Source organism: Triticum urartu, chromosome 2A (assembly GCF_056163025.1).
Source record: "Triticum urartu cultivar PI428250 chromosome 2A, HENAU_Tu73, whole genome shotgun sequence".
Classification (NCBI taxonomy): Eukaryota; Viridiplantae; Streptophyta; class Magnoliopsida; order Poales; family Poaceae; genus Triticum; species Triticum urartu.
Window position 1 is genome coordinate 502,386,546 of NC_141874.1, and position 18,060 is coordinate 502,404,605.

At 48.5% G+C, this 18,060-nt stretch overlaps 1 protein-coding gene across 1 annotated transcript; it reads right to left on the reverse strand.

The window, feature by feature from the left end:
- Positions 1-13,716: 13,716 nt before the first annotated feature.
- LOC125541716 (uncharacterized) lies at positions 13,717-14,876 on the reverse strand. The gene is made up of 3 exons (XM_048705060.2): positions 14,610-14,876; positions 14,130-14,495; positions 13,717-13,971 (listed from the first exon to the last, which is right to left on the reverse strand). Exons 1-3 carry the CDS (start codon positions 14,715-14,717, stop codon positions 13,894-13,896), a joined length of 552 nt encoding a protein of 183 aa, XP_048561017.2. The 5' UTR covers positions 14,718-14,876; the 3' UTR covers positions 13,717-13,893.
- Between the last annotated feature and the right edge of the window lie 3,184 nt (positions 14,877-18,060).

Below are 18,060 nucleotides of genomic sequence, written 5' to 3' on the forward strand. Positions count from 1 at the left end.
GTCTTCACAAGCAGATTGGCCGTAATGTACATGCTTACGTGGATGATATCGTGGTTAAGTCAAGGGAGAAGGAGACTCTGGTTGACGACTTGAAGGAAACCTTTGATAACCTGAGGACATACAAGATGATGCTTAATCCGGCCAAGTGTGTCTTTGGTGTACCGGCTGGCAAGTTATTGGGTTTTCTGGTGTCCAACAGGGGAATCGAGGCTAATCCGGAGAAGATCACAGCCATCACCTCCCTGGGTAAACCGAAGTGTATCAATGATGTTCAACGCCTGGCAGGCCGGATTGCCGCGTTAAGCCGGTTTATTAGCCACCTTGATGAGAAGGCAATCCCTTTGTATCAGATGTTGAAGAAGACGGATCAATTCGTCTGGAGTTCTGCTGTTGATGAAGCATTTGAGGACTTAAAGCGGCAATTGGCCAATCCGCCTGTGCTCGCCGCTCCCATTGACAAGGAGCCGTTACTGCTATATGTTGTTCCTAATGCTCGTGCGGTCAGTGTGGCTATTGTGGTGGAGCGAAAAGAGGCAGGCAAGGAGCATCCGGTTCAACGTCCGGTTTATTATATCAGCGAGATACTCATTGAGTCCAAGCAAAAGTATCCGCATTGGCAGAAGCTGGTATATGGAGTTTTTATGGCAAGCCGGAAGTTTAAGCAATACTTCCAAGGGCACCCCATTACGGTGGTCAGTTCTGCTCCCTTGGGGGATATCATCCAGAACCGGGAAGCGACTGGCCGGATTGCCAAGTGGGTTATAGAGCTTGGGCCGCACGAGTTGAAGTATGTGCCTCGGACGGCGGTTAAGTCTCAAGCACTTGTTGATTTCATCAATGATTGGACGGAACTGCAAGCACCTGAAGAAAAGCCGGATCACACATATTGGACCATCCATTTTGACGGATCCAGGCAATTGGAAGGCTCGGGGGCTGGAGTCGTATTAACTTCCCCACGAGGTGATAAGTTTTGTTACGCTCTCCGCTTAATGTTCCCTTGTACTAACAATGCAGCTGAGTATGAAGCCTTACTCCATGGTCTCCGGATGGCTAAGGAGATGAATCTAAGTCGAGTTAAGTGCTTCGGTGACTCGGACCTCGTGGCTCAACAAGTGTCTGGCACTTGGGATTCCAAGGACCCACTCATGGCAGCATATCGTCGTGAGGTGGATATTGTTGCAGGTCACTTTAAAGGCTATCAGGTGGACCACGTGGACCGACGGAAGAATGAAGCGGCGGACTCTTTGAGCCCGCTGGGCTCTCAGCGCAAACCGGTCCCGCCCAATGTTTTTCTGGATGTGCTGCACAACCCGTCGGTCAAGCTCCCTGGTGAAGTGGATTTGGCTATTCCTGATCCAGAGACTCAATTGGTGGCAGCTCTTCATGTCATTCCGGATTGGACGCTTCCTTACCTGGCGTACATGAACCGGGGCGAGTTACCAGAGGATGAGACTCTGGCCTGACAGATAATCCGGCGGTCCAAGTCCATGACTATTATCAATGGCGAGTTGCATCATTGCAGTGTATCAGGGGCATTTCAGCGCTATGTGTCTCCTGAAGAAGGCTGCGAAATTTTTCGTGAGATTTACGAAGGAGATTGTGGTCACCACGCCGGTTCAAAATCTTTGGTGGCTAAAGCGTTCCGCCATGGCTTCTATTGGTTAACTGCTCATGCTGATGCAGAGGATCTGGTCAGACGATGTGACGGTTGCCAAAAGTTTTCAAGACGTGCTCATGTGCCGGCTCAAGAATTGAGAATGATTCCAATTACTTGGCCGTTTGCGACTTGGGGGCTGGATATGGTTGGGCCTTTCAAAAGGTCCAAAGATAAGAAGACCCACCTCCTGGTGGCGGTTGACAAGTTTACAAAGTGGGTGGAGGCAGAACCTGTTAGCAAGTGTGATGCGGCCACGACGGTTCAGTTCATCAAAAAAGTGATTTTCCAGTTTGGCTTTCCACACAGTATGATCACAGATAATGGTACCAATTTGTCCAAGGGTGCCATGAAGGAGTTCTGCTAACGAGAGCACATCCGGCTTGACGTTTCATCCGTAGCGCACCCACAGTCCAATGGTCAAGAAAAAAGGGCTAATCAAGAGATCTTGAGAGGCATCAAGCCCCGGCTTATGGTTCCTTTGCAGAGAACACCGGGTTGTTGGGTAGAAGAGTTACCATCTGTGTCATGGAGCATCAATACCACACCCAACAGATCAACAGGATACACACCATTCTTCATGGTCTATGGAGCGGAGGCGGTTCTCCCTAGTGATATCCGTCATGATTCACCTCGTGTGGCAGCTTATGTTGAAGCGGACAACGAGACAGCACGGCAAGATGCTTTGGACCGGTTGGATGAAGAGCGTGACATAGCAACTGCTCGCTCGGCGATTTACCAACAGGATCTTCGTCGTTATCACAGTTGCCGGGTTAGAACCAGAACCTTTCAAGAGGGAGATTTGGTACTTCGGCTCATCCAATATCAGACTGATATGCATAAGTTATCCCCACCTTGGGAGGGACCTTTCGTGGTCAGCAAGAATCTGCACAATGGGTCATACTATCTGATCGATATTCGAGAGCATAAAGACTCACGTACATCAGAGGAAGAGACCAACAGGCCATGGAACATAGCTCATCTTCAGCCTTACTATACCTGAGCTATTGGCTCTACTTATGTACATATTACGACGATGTATATGTTATGATTAATATAATAAACCGGAACCTCAGCTAAAGCGGGGTATCTGTTCTTTTACATCATGTGTGGTTACACGGAGTTGTCCTAAAGCGGCCTCCGGTTTACCCCTTGAATTAGCTTTTCAAAGCATCATATAATATCACTTGGGGGCTTGGTCGTATCCGAACCAATGCAACACCTTTTGATAGGCGAAAGCCACCAGATCACTTGGGGACATGGTCAAGTCTGAACCAGTCACGCCTCTTGATCGGTCTAAGGCCACAGAATCACTTGGGGGCTTGGTCGAACCCGAACCATTGCCACGCCTCTTGATCGGCATAAATGCCACGGTTTCATTTGGGGACCTGGCTGACTTGAACCATAGCTACACCTATCGGGAGCTTGGTCGTGTCCGACCATGGTAACACCATCTGATCGGCTCAAATAAGCCTCTTTTTGCAAACGGTTTTATCATTGCCTTTGCTTCACAATTTTCTTTGATAGATATTTCTTTCTTTTTGTTGCATTTTTAAACCGACAAAGTTTTAAACCGGTTCAAACTGTCCATTGACGGAACACGGTCCATTATTAATCCGGAGACTATTTGCCCGGTTTGATTTTTTATAAACATCCTATTACGGAGTAACACGGTGTTTTATTATAACCCGGCACGGTTTACATGGTAAACCAGCATTATATATATACAGGAGCTGCTATCTCCTCCAACAGTGTGGGTTTATAAACCTCCGCTTCAAGATTGGCCAAGCCAACTTCATGCCCAACGATGGCAGGTATTATGTATCCCAAAGATTTGATCATATGCTTAATTTTCAGATATTTTGATTTCATATATACAGACATCATACTCCGCCTGACGGTACAACCGCGGTGGCACTTTAAGATTTTTTATATTGCAGAAAATGCTTTGGAAAGTTCATCACCCGAAGGAAGAACAAGTTGCAGTAATTATGCACGAAGGCATATCAAAATCAAGAGTATCGACTAGCCTATTACAAGGCAACACGGTGCCCAAAATAAGATCATTGTTTTTTCGCAAAGGAGAAGCAGTTTAAACCGGCTTCCGGTTCAAGCTTGGTCACTAGCCTGGCCTGATGGTTGTGGGTCATTCTGCGCCGCTTTAACTTCAGCTTCTCTACCCAGCGGCTGGAAATCAACAGTTGTCCAGTCGATTCCCATTAATGCTTGAAAGACAGCTTCATCATGGATCAGCAACGACGGTTCAATATCGGGAGCGTAAGTATGCTTACGGATTGGAGGAATAAGGTTTTCCGCTTCAGGAATGGGTGCAACTACTCACTTGTTTTGGTTGTCATATTGGGCTTGATAATGAGACAAGTCTGCTTCTTCAACCAATTGACAAGCTAGCGGACGCACCTCCTGGTTTATTGCTCGCAGATCCGCTTCACTAAACTCTGACCCATCTTCCTTCAAGCTGGGATAGCCCTGAGCCGCTTCAACAGGATCAAAATTCGGCACCCAAGCTTTTTCCCGGATTAAGGCATTGATCGCACCGGTTCGAGCAGCAGATTTCTTCAGCTCTTCAACCCGGGCAGGAAGCATCGACAGTCTCTTCAGAGTGTCCTGAATCAAAGTGGGCACCGAATTGTTGTGGGATGCAGTAGAGATGATTCGCTGTGCACCAGTGTACAGTTGTTCGATCAATGTGTAGGCGGCTTTCAATTTCTTCCACACATCTGACCCCAAGTGACCAATGCGTGTCCCTGAAATATTACAAAGGGTTAACAAACCGGCAGCTCTATAAGACGGTCGAATCAATCAAACCAGCTTACCAAAGATAGCAGCGGTCATGGCATGCACGTGCCGCTTTATGCTGGTCAGTTCGTCCACCACCGGTCTCAGTGCAGCCTCGGCATCTTCTGCTCGTTTGGTTAAAGCGGATTTTTCAGTGGCCCAATCTGCCCGCTCCTTCTTGAAATCCTTCTTAAGTTGTTCCATGACGCTTAAGGCGCTGGTCAACTCCTCTTTTGCTTTTGAGGTTTCAGTCTGTTGGGACTTCATATTTTCTTGGAGATCGGCGACTTGGTTTTCTTTTGCCTTCAGCTCAGCCTGCATACAGACAGTTGTATGATTCAGCAAGCAGTGCAAGAATTGAAGCGCCAACCACATAACAAGTTATGCACTTGGCGCTCGCCTATTTGATCTTCATATTTCACTTGATTATAAAGTCCCAAGATCAATACAAGTATTCAACTTGGCACTTGGGGGCTAATGGCTATTTGCTCGAATAAATTCTGATGATGCGATCTCAATTACTTAAAGTCCCGGTTTAACTACACTAAGTTGAACCGGCCCTTGGGGGCTACATCAGCGAATTCCGAAGCATTGGGATTTATATTAGCAAGTCCCGGTTTGGATGAAGATTCTAAACCAGCCCTTGGGGGCTAGGAGAGTTAACAAGATTGAAATATCCAAACAGGAAAAAGTACATGAAAGTTACCTCAAATTTCTCTTTCATCATATTCACCAGACCAGCTTCATAATCACGGCTGGTATACAGCCGGTTTAGGTAGCTAGAATGAAGATCTTGAGCATTCAGAGCAGCATAGGTCGCCAAGTCAACATTCCACTTGCCTTTGCCCATGGCAGCAAATTCTTCTTTGGCGGTATGCTTGGATAGAACAACAGGGTTGCTGGGCTCTGTATGGCCAATGCCAGTAATTACAACTTCATCATCCTTAGCATCACCGGTTTGCACTGGCGCAGTCGGTTTGTCAGCAAGCTGGGATGGACTGGTGGATCTTCCAAACCGGATGGGGCTTGTGGGCTGGTCGACGGGACTTGAGGCATTAATAGGCCTTTCTTCAGCAATAAAATCGTCATCTTGCTGTGGTGGATCATTAGGTATATCTTCAGGAATAGCCGCTTCAAGATCTGGTGTTTTACCCGGTTCAGGGACGACGTCCTCCTCGGCCGCTTTATCCAGGCGAGCCTTCTTGCTCGGCCTAGGCTTGGCCCTGAAAGGAATAACAAAGACAAATACAACAAATGTTCCAAGGTGATGTACCGGAAATATTATGATAAATATAGCTTACCCAAGCACCGTTTTGAGCGGTGGCAGCTGAGTAGCCGATGACTCGCCAGAGGATGAGTGGGAAGTAACCTGATAATCGGAGTCAGATGGATTAAGAGGTTGACGAAAACAGCCCGCTTTAGGACAAGCACTGACAAGCAAATTAGAGACCTCTGAACGGTGTTTCCAAACCGGACTGTTCGGTAAACCAGCGGAGGTAACTACCTGGCCGCTGTGCCGGGTTGTGCGGCGAGCTTCGTGCTGTTGGGTCTTCATAAGAAATTTGGGATCCAAGTAAGCAAGAGGATGAGAAAATTTAACCTTCCGGTTTGCCTGACGGATTTTTAGTGAAGGCAAAGGGTCTGAATCGGAAGGGAGAGTAATTACCTCTGCAGCATCAGCATGGCTGGCTTCGGCATCATCCTAACAAATATCATCATCAATAAGGCGCATGAAAAATAAGCCAAGTGAGTCAAGCTCTACCTCAAGGTCCGGATTACCCACATCATCATCAGGGGCCGGATCAGAAGATGCAGTGGTTTTCTTCTTATGAGCAGGCCGTTTCACGACTTTAGTCTTTGGCCGGGTTGGTCGTTCCGGTTTGTCCGTTTTTTCTGGCTTCTCCTGTGGAAGTTTCTTGCTCCAAAATGGATCATTACCCTGTTTAAACAGACATTGATATTAAACAATGACCAGATATATCAATAACAGGTTCAGTAAAAAGAAAAATCAAACTCTTACAGCTGGCGGTTTGTTGGTGGCACAGAAGGGAAACAGGCCGGTTCGAGCACAGACGTGTTCCGGTTCATTCAGCATTTTATTCACAGCCTCTGTGATTTCTTCGTCGGTGAGCTGGATGTTAGCATGTCGCAGTAGGTCATCAACACTGCCAGTATACTCGCACATCAAACCGGAGCGCTGACTAAGGGGAAGATGCTCCACGATATCCAACAACAAGCGAGATCAACTCCTGTTAAACCATTGGCCATGAAAGCTCTGAGCTTGGACAGTTGAGGAGCGTATTTGCTTCTCTCCTTGGCAGTCAACCTTTGCGGAAAGGGGTGTGTATTGCTAAGCCGCTCCGGACGAAAGCCAGGCAAAGGATTTTCACCAGCAGGGGAGGTGTCTTTGCAATAGAACCATGTTTGATTCCACTCTTTGGGGTGGCTGTGCAGTTTGGCATGAGGGTATGTGACCTCTTTCCTTTTCTGAATCGCCACACCACCCAATTCCGTATTGGAACCGTCAGTAAACTCAGTACGGCGGTTTAGATGGAAGCAGTCTCTGAAAAACTCAACTGTAGGCTCCTCTTGAAAGAACACCTCACAGAGCACTTGGAAGTGACACATGTTTGTAACAGAGTTGGGGCCAGTGTCTTGTGGACGGAGTTGAAAATCGGCCAAAACATCCCGGTAAAATTTAGAACCGGGCGGCTTAAAGCCTCGGGCTAAGTGATCTATGAAAACAACGACCTCTCCTTCTTGAGGTGTGGGAGGGCATTCTTTGCCAGGGACCCTCCAATGGATGGTGTTTTTGCTGCCTAAAGCACCGATCAGGACTAAATTGTTCAGTTGAGTCTCTGTGACGCGAGAAGGAACCCAGTTGCACTCATATACTTGCTTGGCCATGATGAAATCTACAAGATAGGTGATTCCGGTTCAAGAATGCATTGATTAAAGTACAGTGGTATGTACAATGTTAAACCGGAGACATCTCTATCTAAACCGGAGTTTTATGAAGCAACAGCATCTGGCGGTTCAACAAGGGGACTAATGGTATATACCGGTTTGGCAATTTTTCTACAAAGTTAAACCGCCGGATCTAAGCATTGAAACAGTTGAGATTGCGGATGGGTAAGTGTACAGAAACAGATTTCACAAGATTTCTCTATGGCGATGGATCTGAAGCAAGTTCAGAAAAGAAGGAAAATATTCAAGGTTCAAAAAAAAGAACAGTACCGAATCAATGGGCAGAAATACATGTAGATCTATGGTCTTGAGGCATGTAAGTGAAGGCGGATGCTAAAAACTACCGCTACGCAGAGCAAAGGTTCACAGGTTCATCTAAGATCTATCATATGAGTACGAAGAAGACGATGAACACTGAAGAACTTGGAAACCCTAGAACGGATCTACGGAGGAAAAGGTGAAGAACTCACCGGAGCCGAGGAAGAAACAGAAGGTCGCCGCGATGCTCTGGTACAATCAGGGTGATGCAGCGGCCAAGGTTGGAGCAGAGGTCGTCAACGGCAGCGGAGCTCCGAAGCTAGACGACGCGGGGAAGACGAAGCAGAATGGCATGAAGGGGAAAAAGAAATGACCCTTCGGTCCTATTTATAAGGCAAGGGACATGTGTCAGGCACGAAAATCAAGGGACCGTGGGTTTGGAAACGAAGCTGTCGCCTCAATTGTCGCAGACCTATTAAACAAAAAAGGTATCATGGATAAGTTTCTTTATAACAGGTGACGTCACGCCGGTTTACAACAACCAGAGAAGATGACATCACGGCGGTTCAACAAACTACAAGAAGATGTTGAAGATGAAGATTTTTTGTTAAGGATTGACATGAACCTGTTCAAATCAATCTGGGGCCTAATGTTGGGGATATCACTACTGGGCGTAAACCGGCCTATCTCGGCCGGGTTAACTTCGTCAGTAGTTAACTATGTTAAAGCCCAAGAAGGCAGATGAGGGCTCAAGGCCCATAGTCGGTTCAAGGCCTGTAGCCGTAAACCGGCGTTGGTATGTAACTTGTATTGTAAGTTAGGAATAAGTAGAGACCAAACCGGACACATCTATGAGCCGGTATTGGGACTCTGTGAACCGACGGGCGTCACCCGTGTATATAAGGGGATGACCCAGCGGCGGTTCAAGGACAACAGACAACAACTCGAGACCTAGGCGAAGCTTGTTTGCTCCATAGTCATCGAAACCCCATCAATTCCATCACAACTAGACGTAGGCTTTTACCTTCATCGAAGGGGCCGAACTAGTATAAACTCTCTTGCGTCCCTGTGTCCGCTTTAACCCCTTCAAGCTAACCCGTTGTGATGGCTCCACGACTAAGTCCTTTCACAAGGACATCTGCCGTGAAAAAACCACGACACCTTCCCTGACTCTTCTTACTATAAGCAGTCATTGTTTTGATGCTACTCGTCGTCTTGTTTCCAACAAGCTTGAGTTTGCTCAATTCGGAGCTTGTATGAAGAAGTTATGGCAGTTCTTGTTTCTTCAGAGTGGCTTTTGTATGATCCCAGCGGTAGTACCGCGAGCCCAAGCGGTAGTACCACTTGGAGCTCTTAGCCGTAGTACCGCTGTGGTGCCGCTCTTCTACCGCCTCGATTTTGGGTCCTGCTCTTCTCGTGTCGGGTTCAGCGGCAGTAGGAGCGGCAGTAGGAGCGGTAGTACCACTCTTGTGCGGTAGTGCCGCTCATATTGCTCTACCTCTCTGGCAATTTTTCAGCTCGTGTTTTTATCTCTCGTTGGGGTGTTTTGACCATGCTAAGCGGTAGTACCACTCGTGGAGCGGTAGTACCACTCGTGTGCGGGCTGAGCACATAACGGTTGGATTCGGGAACTCCTATAAAAGGGGGTCTTCTTCCCCAATGAACTTTATCCTTTGAGCTCGTGTTCTTCCCCCATTGTTGACCTTATTCGATCTTGCTAACTCTCAATCCCTCCATGGATTCTTGCTAGTTTTTGAGGGAAAAGAGAGGGGAGATCTAGATCCGCACTTTCACCAATCACTTTCTCCTCTATGTGAGGGGAACCCCTTGGATCTAGATCTTGGAGTTCTTGGTGTTCTCCTTCTTGTTCTTCCTCTCACTTTCCTCCCTAGCATTAGTTGCTTGGGTGGTATTTGAGAGAGAAGGACTTGGGCACTCTGTGTGCCCTTGCCATTGCATCTGTGCATCGGTTTGAGTTCTCCACGGTGATACGTGGAAGTTACAAGTTGGGAATCTTATTACTCTTGGGTTCTTGGTACCCTTGAGCTTGTTCCTCTTGGGTGTTTGGGCGCCCTAGACAGTTGGTGGTGTTCGGAGCTCAATCATTGTGGTGTAAATCTCCGGGCAAGCGTCGGGGTCTTCAATTAGGTTGTGGAGATCGCCCCGAGCAATTTGACGGGTACCGGTGACCGCCCCCAAGGGCTGCCAAAGTGTACGGGTTCGGTGACCGCCCCCAAGGGTTTCCATTTGTACGGGTTCGGTGACCGCCCTCAAGGGTCCCTTAGTGGAATCACGACATCTTGCATTGTGTGAGGGTGTGAGGAGATTACGGTGGCCATAGTGGCTTCTTGGAGAGCATTGTGCCTCCACACCGCTCCAAACGGAGATTAGCATCCGCAAGGGTGTGAACTTCGGGATACATCGTCGTCTTCGCGTGCCTCGGTTATCTCTTACCCGAGCCCTTTACTTATGCACTTTACTTTGTGATAGCCATATTGTTCTTTGTCATATATCTTGCTATCACATAGTTGCTTATCTTGCTTAGCATAAGTTGTTGGTGCACATAGGTGAGCCTAGTTGTTTTAGGTTTTGTGCTTAGCAAATTAACCGCTAGGTTTATTCCGCATTTGTTCAAGCCTAAACCGTAATTATTTTAAAGCGCCTATTCACCCCCCCCCCTCCCTCTAGGCAACATCCTCGATCTTTCACTAGGGGTGTTACCTCCCTTGGAGGGCCCGAACCTGGGCATCTTGTGCCTCTACTCGCTCGTGCCTAATCTCGTCTCTGGAACCCACCGGCGTCCATCGGCCCCAACCACACTCGATTAGCCATTTCATGGCATCTGTCGTGAGAAAACCACGACAATCAACCTTCACTAAATCTCTTAACAAAGATCACCATTTGATCATATGTGTGGCACAGTGGCACTCATCAGAGTAAACTTCTTCTCCTTCTTCTTCACTTTCTTCCTCATCACTTGATTCAATAACTCGCACATGATTGGCCTTTAATGCAAGTCTTGGCATGTGCCCTCCCCCTTGCATGGCAATTTGTTTCTTCTCGTTGATCATGAATTCTTCATGTTGCAAGAAAATAGCCGCCACATCATCGGGAGTCATCTTTGTGAAACCATACTCATGTCTTATGTGAAAAACCATGCTCTAGTAGTGAGATGCAAAAAGCGGTTGACAACTTATCAACAATAAAGTGGTTGGTAATGGTGAATCTGTCGTCGATCTTGTCACAATCAAAGCTATCAATTTTTGCAACAAGAGCCATGAGTCGATCAGGAAGCTCTTGAGGTTTCTCATTATTTTTCAACACAAAGTATTGCATCTCACTCTTGGCCATTTCACCCTCCAGTTCCCAGCTCACCAATGTCGCCGATTGTCGTTGCTTCCCTTGCGTCGGCTCTCTTTGCCCCACCACCTCCCCGACCTTGTCCACCTCCATCACGGGTCACTTTCCTTCATGAAGTAGTCATCTTACTCGCTCGTGGCGTCCCCAGTGCTTGCTTTTCACGATGTTGGAGGTCGTGTTGGTTCGGGCTGCCTCTCTAGCGTCAGGCCGGGTGGATTTAGCTGTGTTGTATCTTCTAATCGGGCCGAGCATCCTATGTCTTTCTGCTTCTGGCACCATGTACACACAACCCTACGTTCGTGTAATGTGTTGTTCCTGTTAGAAGGGAGAGAGAGGGATTGATGGAATAGTTCATTGTATTGCTTGAGCCTCGTGGACACACACACACACACACACATATATATATATATATAGTACATAGTCATCTTGGAGTACAAGGCAAGGTAGAATAAATCCTACGCTATCATACGTTTCCTAAATAACCATTATACTCAACATCCCCCCGCAGTCACAACGGTAGCGACGCAGACGGTGAGACTGGAGAAGAATCCGAATGTAAGCCGATGGACACCCTCCCACAGTCGAATGGTCGATGCATCACGAAAGTCGTGGTTGGAGTGGAACCGGCGAGGTTGCTCAAGTAAGGCGGTAGTCCTTTGTGCCGATGTCGACGTAGCCGAGAGCATAGGGTGGTGTACTCGTGGTCGAGGTAGCCGTGCAAGGGACGCCGTGGTCGATGTCGAGTCGGGGTGGCCGGTGTCGAGGTAGTCGTCGTGGACCGGGAAGAAGAGTGGCGACGGCCTTAGGAGGCGGCGACGGCTAGGTCAAGAATGCAGCGGCGGTGCTCGAAGTAGGCGAGGAAGAACCTGACAGCGTGACGAAGACCGGCACGGACAGTGGCATTCCCGCGCCTAGGAAGGCGGCGCAGCGTATACCACGTAGAAGTTGACGCGCTTGGACGGCAAAGTGAACCGCGTGCCGCGTCGCTACGGCCCGAAGGGGCGATGCAACAGCAGCTGGCGGGTCGGGGCAACGACGGGGAAGACCTTAGGGCGGCGGCACGGACCGCGTGCCACGCTCGCTACGGCCCGATGGGTGACGCAACGGCAGCGCGAGGGTCGGTGCAGCCACGGGAACAGCCTGGAGCGGACAGCCTCGGGGCGGCGGTGGACCGCAGGCTGCGACACAACGGCCAAAAAGGCAACACAGCGAGAGCGCGCGGGTCGGTGCAGCAGAGGGGAGCACCACGGAGCGGCGGCAAGGACCGCGTGCCACGCTCGCTACGGCCCGATGGGGCGATGCAGTGGTAGCGCGAGGGTCGGTGAGCCCCGAAGACGACCTGAAACGGACGACCTCAGGGCGACGTTGGACCGCGGGCCGCGGCACTACGGATCAAAGGGCGACGTGGCGATTGCGCGCAAGTCGGTGCAGCAGTAGGAAGAACCATGTGACAGCGATGTTATGGTCCGAAGAGACGACGCAGCTGTAGCCCGTTGCTTGATCGAAGGGGTGTGTTGTACTCTCGAAGTCGATCTTCATTAGATCCTACGAAGCTGGCAGGAAGGCAAATCAAGGCTGGAATAGGTATGTGAGCACAAACACCCGCATGAGACGCAAAGGCGATCACTGATCAGCCAAGACACCATATGTGGTGCATCGGCTTGACCTGGTGGCCCAACGCGAGCGGCCGCCCGCGTCGACGCGCGTGCAGCCATCCACGTCCGCGTCTGGCGCGTGTGTGGCCTGGGGTCGGGACACTCGCCGCCGGACAACGGCCAGCGAACCGTACGAGTGGCCGCCACACCAGCGCAGGAACACGTCTTCAGCGTGGGGCGGGTGCGGCAACTAATCCAGCTAGATGCAGGCCTGCGCGAAGACCAGGCGGATGACGACGTGCAAATGTAGTCGATGCCGATGTAGAAGTAGAGGCACGAGAAGAGTCAACAGGCGATGGGCGACACAAACCAATCATAAGTCAAAAAAAAACGCCGATCAAAACAATCGATGCGAGAGAATAATCCGGGTCAAAGGACAAAAAAAAAAACACCGATCAAAACAAGAGAAAAATCCGGGTCAAACGACCTAAAAAAAGACTCTCTACGGCAGCCGATCAACACGATCGGCGGACGAATCCTAGGGATGGACGGCACAGCCCTCGGTGGCGATCATGGGGATCAACCGCCCCAGGGGCTGCGCGGTGCTGAAGCGGCGGCGGCTGGGGTTTGGATCGAGATTAGGCTGATACCATGTTAGAAGGGAGAGAGAAGGATTGATGAAATAGTTCATTGTATTGCTTGAGCCCCGTAGACATATATATATAGGAATACATGATCATCTTGAAGTACAAGGCAAGGTAGAATAAATCCTATGCTATCCTATGTTTTCTACATAATCATTATACTCAACAGTTTCCTTCTTTGTTATTAAAATACATTGCTAGTCTTTTTCATCATTTCGGATTTTTGGAGAAACTTGGCTAGCACATCCTAAAAGATATGCAAGTATTGTGTATTGATGAAAAATTAATTGTTAGATGCTGTCTATTTACACTCATTGGACATATTGACCCTGTCCCACTGTCGTGAACGTATCCTATCCGAATGATACAAATTTTCTCCGTAAGCAATGCTCCATGTAAGAATTGCAATGCATGAGACTTACTCGTACACAGGATACATGTGTGACAAGAGACAAGAAGCAGAGGTGATACTGTATACAGATGATTAGAGCATACAACAGCCTAGACGAAAGCACCGCGGTGTGCTGATTACAAGCGCAGATGCTGACAACTAATCACTCGATGCATCAGTCCTAAGAGAAAGGAACTACGTACTGCTCTACTACCCCAACAAGAAAGCTCAAAAGTACAGCACCATGAGGAGAGGAGCGACCAGCGGCACCGCGCTGGCCTGAAGCAGGGTGCCCATCCCCATGTCCTGTGAAAGCGCGGAACCAAAAGAAGTCAGAGCAAGGTGAACAAAGCTCAATCGATGCGGAGGCACGGGGAAAGCAAGCTTGAGCAAAGCTACGAGCTAAAGAAATCGAGAGCTTCAGGCATTAGTGGTGGCTGATTGGCAGTGGCGGTTACTCCTACCTGCCGTTGTTCTTGTCCAGGGGTGGGCATGGGCAGGACGGTGGCGGAGTCGGTGACGCCGGCGGGGAGCGGCACCGCGGGGTTGCTGCTGATGAAGGCGGTGCTCGCCCCGTCGCCCGACGCGGCAGGCGCGGGCGAGCCCGCATTGCCGTTGGCCGGCGCCCCAGGGCTCAGCCTGTCAGACGGCAGCTTCGGCATGTAGTCCTCCGAGCCGGGCACCGGCGCCGGCGTCGGCGTTGGCGTGGGCGCAGGCGCGGGCGCGGCGACAGCGACAGCGGTCGGTGCCGGCAGCGGGGAGTAATCTGGCACCGACGGCACCACGACGGCCATGGGGACCTTCTCGTCGCCGTAGCCCTCGCCGAGCAGCTAGTTAATCGAACCACAAGAAGCAAGAAAATGTTAGAGCACGGAAACCGCCACCACCGACGAACACTACCAGTAGGCACTAGCAAAGCACTTGAAGCGAAGCCGTGAGCTCACCCGAGAAATGTACGCCCCGGCGCCGCGCGTGCCGTCGAGGAGCGCCTGCGACGGCTGCGCGAAGAAGGAGCAGAGCAGCAGAGCGGACGCAAGGGACGCGCGCTGCATCTTGCCCGTCGGCGTCGGCGGCGAGGCTCCCGTCTCTGTCTTCTCGCTTCCTATGCTGTCTGCTCGGAGGGTCCGGTCTGGTTTGGGTTTGGCTCGAGGCCGTGTGCGGTGCGGCCATGACCTTGTAAGACGTGCGTGGTCCTTGGGTGGGGTGCAACGGTCACTGCTCTCCCTAGCCTGCAGGTCAGTGCGGGGCGGTGCACGGTGAAAAGCGATGCAAAACTGCCAAAGGAAACACAACAGGGGTGGTGGTGGTGGTGGTGGTGGTGGTGGTGGTGGTGGTAGTCTGCTACTCCTGGTACGGGCTAGCAGCTAGTCGTGGTCGAAAGGCTGCGGTAAAGCGGCCACCTTTGGGGACTTTGGGTTGGGCGTGCGTGGTGACGGCGAGGCCACAAAGGACGTGCGGTCGGCCGCCGGTGATTACCAGCAGATTGCTCGCGCTAGGACGTGCATTCTTCCTCTGTGTGTCAGTGTGTGTGTGGGTCGGGAGACTCATCGCGAGCAGCACGATGGAATGGAGGAACGCGGTGTTGGTTCCGGGCGCGGAGTCCTGTCGAGCTTTTGGGCGGAGGCCGAGGTGCTTTTGGGCCCGATAATGGCAGCATCAAAGGCCGGCGCGGTTGCCGGTGCACGTGAGTTCCAATACTGCGCTGCGCGGTCCAAGCTTTGGAGTTGCTCGATCCATGCGGTCAAATCTCAGCCCGGCCGTTTCCTGGCTCCTCACTGTACACTTGTACAGAATACAGGGCTCCTCGGCTTACAAATAATTCAAGTGAGACTTGATATTTTCCCTCTTTCGATCAAATAGGTAGAGTACCAGGACGCGGATTAAATGAGCTCGACCTCATATGTGCTCAGCTGAACAGTAAAATTCTAAAGAATTGAGATTTTTTTAGAATTTTTCCATGGCAAAAATTGATAAATGTTTAATTTGTTTGTAAAGTTTCATCATAGAATGATAGAAAAAAACATTTGTGAAAGTCGTGGCAAAACAGAAAACAAAGTCAGCACTCCAAAAAATAACTTTACTCCACGAATGTGATTTCATGATGAAAACGAGTATTGAAAACACTTGTCAAAGTTTATCATCAATTTTTTTTAATGTCTCTTTTTTTTTATTGTACTGTTCACTCGAGATCCTATGAGTGGAAGAGAGACTCCGAGTAGCCTCCATGACGCGTTGCGTACTGAGTCACAACATATAAAGTCAGACTCGTTATATTGATATTAACAGCCTTTATACCGAAAATGCATAGGAGCTCTCGGGTGCTACGCCCCTTATATTCAAAAATAATTTAGTAATTTAAAAAAAGTCAAAAAATCCCGGAACTTTTTATGGAATCAAACATGACCAGGTATTGCACTCATATAAAAATATTTAAATAGGAAATGACTTATATTGTATCCGTGGTCAAAGATTTCCCAGAAAATGCTAGATACAAGTACTATTGATGCTATATTGTCGTCATAAATTTGGTTTTTTTGCCCTGAAGTCAACGAGAATTATTCCTTGGCCAAACATTTTATATGAGTACAATACCTAGTCATATTTGGTTCAAAAATATATCCAAAATTTGTTTTTGGCATTTTTTGAATTATTAAATTATTTTTAAATATAGAGGGGTGGAGCATCCAAGTGCTCCTAAAATCCGCTTCCCCTTTATACTATCTTTTTTTCATCAACTCAATAGTCAAATCAACTGCAACCATCGAACACAACTACTCTACTGAAAAAACTACTCTACTGAAAATGAGGATGGAGTCCTAGTACATGGGAGGCCATTTTGGAAGCAACAAACATACATGAACGGATGCTTTACAGAACTTTACATATCTTTCCAACCAACTAATCTTCCCCCTTCCCCTGGAATTTTAGTGAGGTGGGGCACACCTCGTCCCCACTTCCAATCCTAAGCTTCACGTTATGTTGTGTTGTCCGTTGTTCTTGTAACAAATCCTCTTGTCTGTCTAGCATTTCTTTTTTGAAAGATGTCTACTAACCAACATTTAAAAATCACATTAATGATGATACGTGTTTGTCATAATATATCACATTTTCTATCATTTAAGTACATTCATGATGATTATATGACATAATCAAGATAATCATATGTGTGTTGTCGCAAATGTGTTTCATAACAACAATATTTTTTTCCTCATGTAAGTGTGGACTTCCATGACACAAAATGGTGTGCCATCAAAGTGTTTCGTCAGGGGTAACCTGAAGGAAATATGCCCTAGAGGCAATAATAAAGTTATTATTTATTTCCTTATATCATGATAAATGTTTATTATTCATGTTAGAATTGTATTAACCGGAAACATGATACATGTGTGAATACATAGACAAACAGAGTGTCACTAGTATGCCTCTACTTGACTAGCTCGTTGATCAAAGATGGTTATGTTTTCTAGCCATAGACAAAGAGTTGTCATTTGATTAACGGGATCACATCATTAGGAGAATGATGTGATTGACTTGACCCATTCCGTTAGCTTAGCACTTGATCGTTTAGTTTGTTGATATTGCTTTCTTCATGACTTATACATGTTCCTATGACTATGAGATTATGCAACTCCCGTTTACCGGAGGAACACTTTGTGTGCTACCAAACGTCACAACGTAACTGGGTGATTATAAAGGTGCTCTACAGGTGTCTCCGAAGGTACTTGTTGGGTTGGCGTATTTCGAGATTAGGATTTGTCACTCCGATTGTCGGAGAGGTATCTCTGGGCCCACTCGGCAATACACATCACTATAAGCCTTGTAAGCATTGCAACTAATGAGTTAGTTGCGGGATGATGTATTACGGAACGAGTAAAGAGACTTGCCGGTAACGAGATTGAACTAGGTATTGAGATACCGACGATCGAATCTCGGGAAAGTAACATACCGATGACAAAGGGAACAACGTATGTTGTTATGCGGTCTGACCGATAAAGATCTTCGTAGAATATGTAGGAGCCAATATGGGCATCCAGGTCCCGCTATTGGTTATTAACCAGAGAGGTGTCTCGGTCATGTCTACATAGTTCTCAAACCCGTAGGGTCCGAACGCTTAACGTCCGTGGACGATATAGTACTATATGAGTTATGTATGTTGGCGACCGAATGTTGTTCGGAGTCCGGGATGAGATCACGGACATGACGAGGAACTCCGGAATGGTCCGGAGATAAAGTTTGATATATGGGATAATAGTGTTTGCTCACCGGAAGGGTTCCGGAATTCACCGGAAGGGGTTCCGGATGTTTCCCGGAATGTTTGGGTACGAGGACACTTTATTTGGGCCAAAGGGGAAAGCCCACAAGGTTTTTGGAAAGCGAAAAAGGAAGTTTTGTGGA

Excerpts from the sequence above, each read along its gene's own strand:
- LOC125541716 (XM_048705060.2), bottom strand. The coding sequence starts at position 14,717 with ATGCAGCGCGCGTCCCTTGCGTCCGCTCTGCTGCTCTGCTCCTTCTTC. Across the intron at positions 14,496-14,609 it reads CCGGGGCGTACATTTCTCGG|CTGCTCGGCGAGGGCTACGG; the intron begins GTGAGCTCACGG and ends TCGATTAACTAG. Across the intron at positions 13,972-14,129 it reads CTGGACAAGAACAACGGCAG|GACATGGGGATGGGCACCCT; the intron begins GTAGGAGTAACC and ends GCGCTTTCACAG.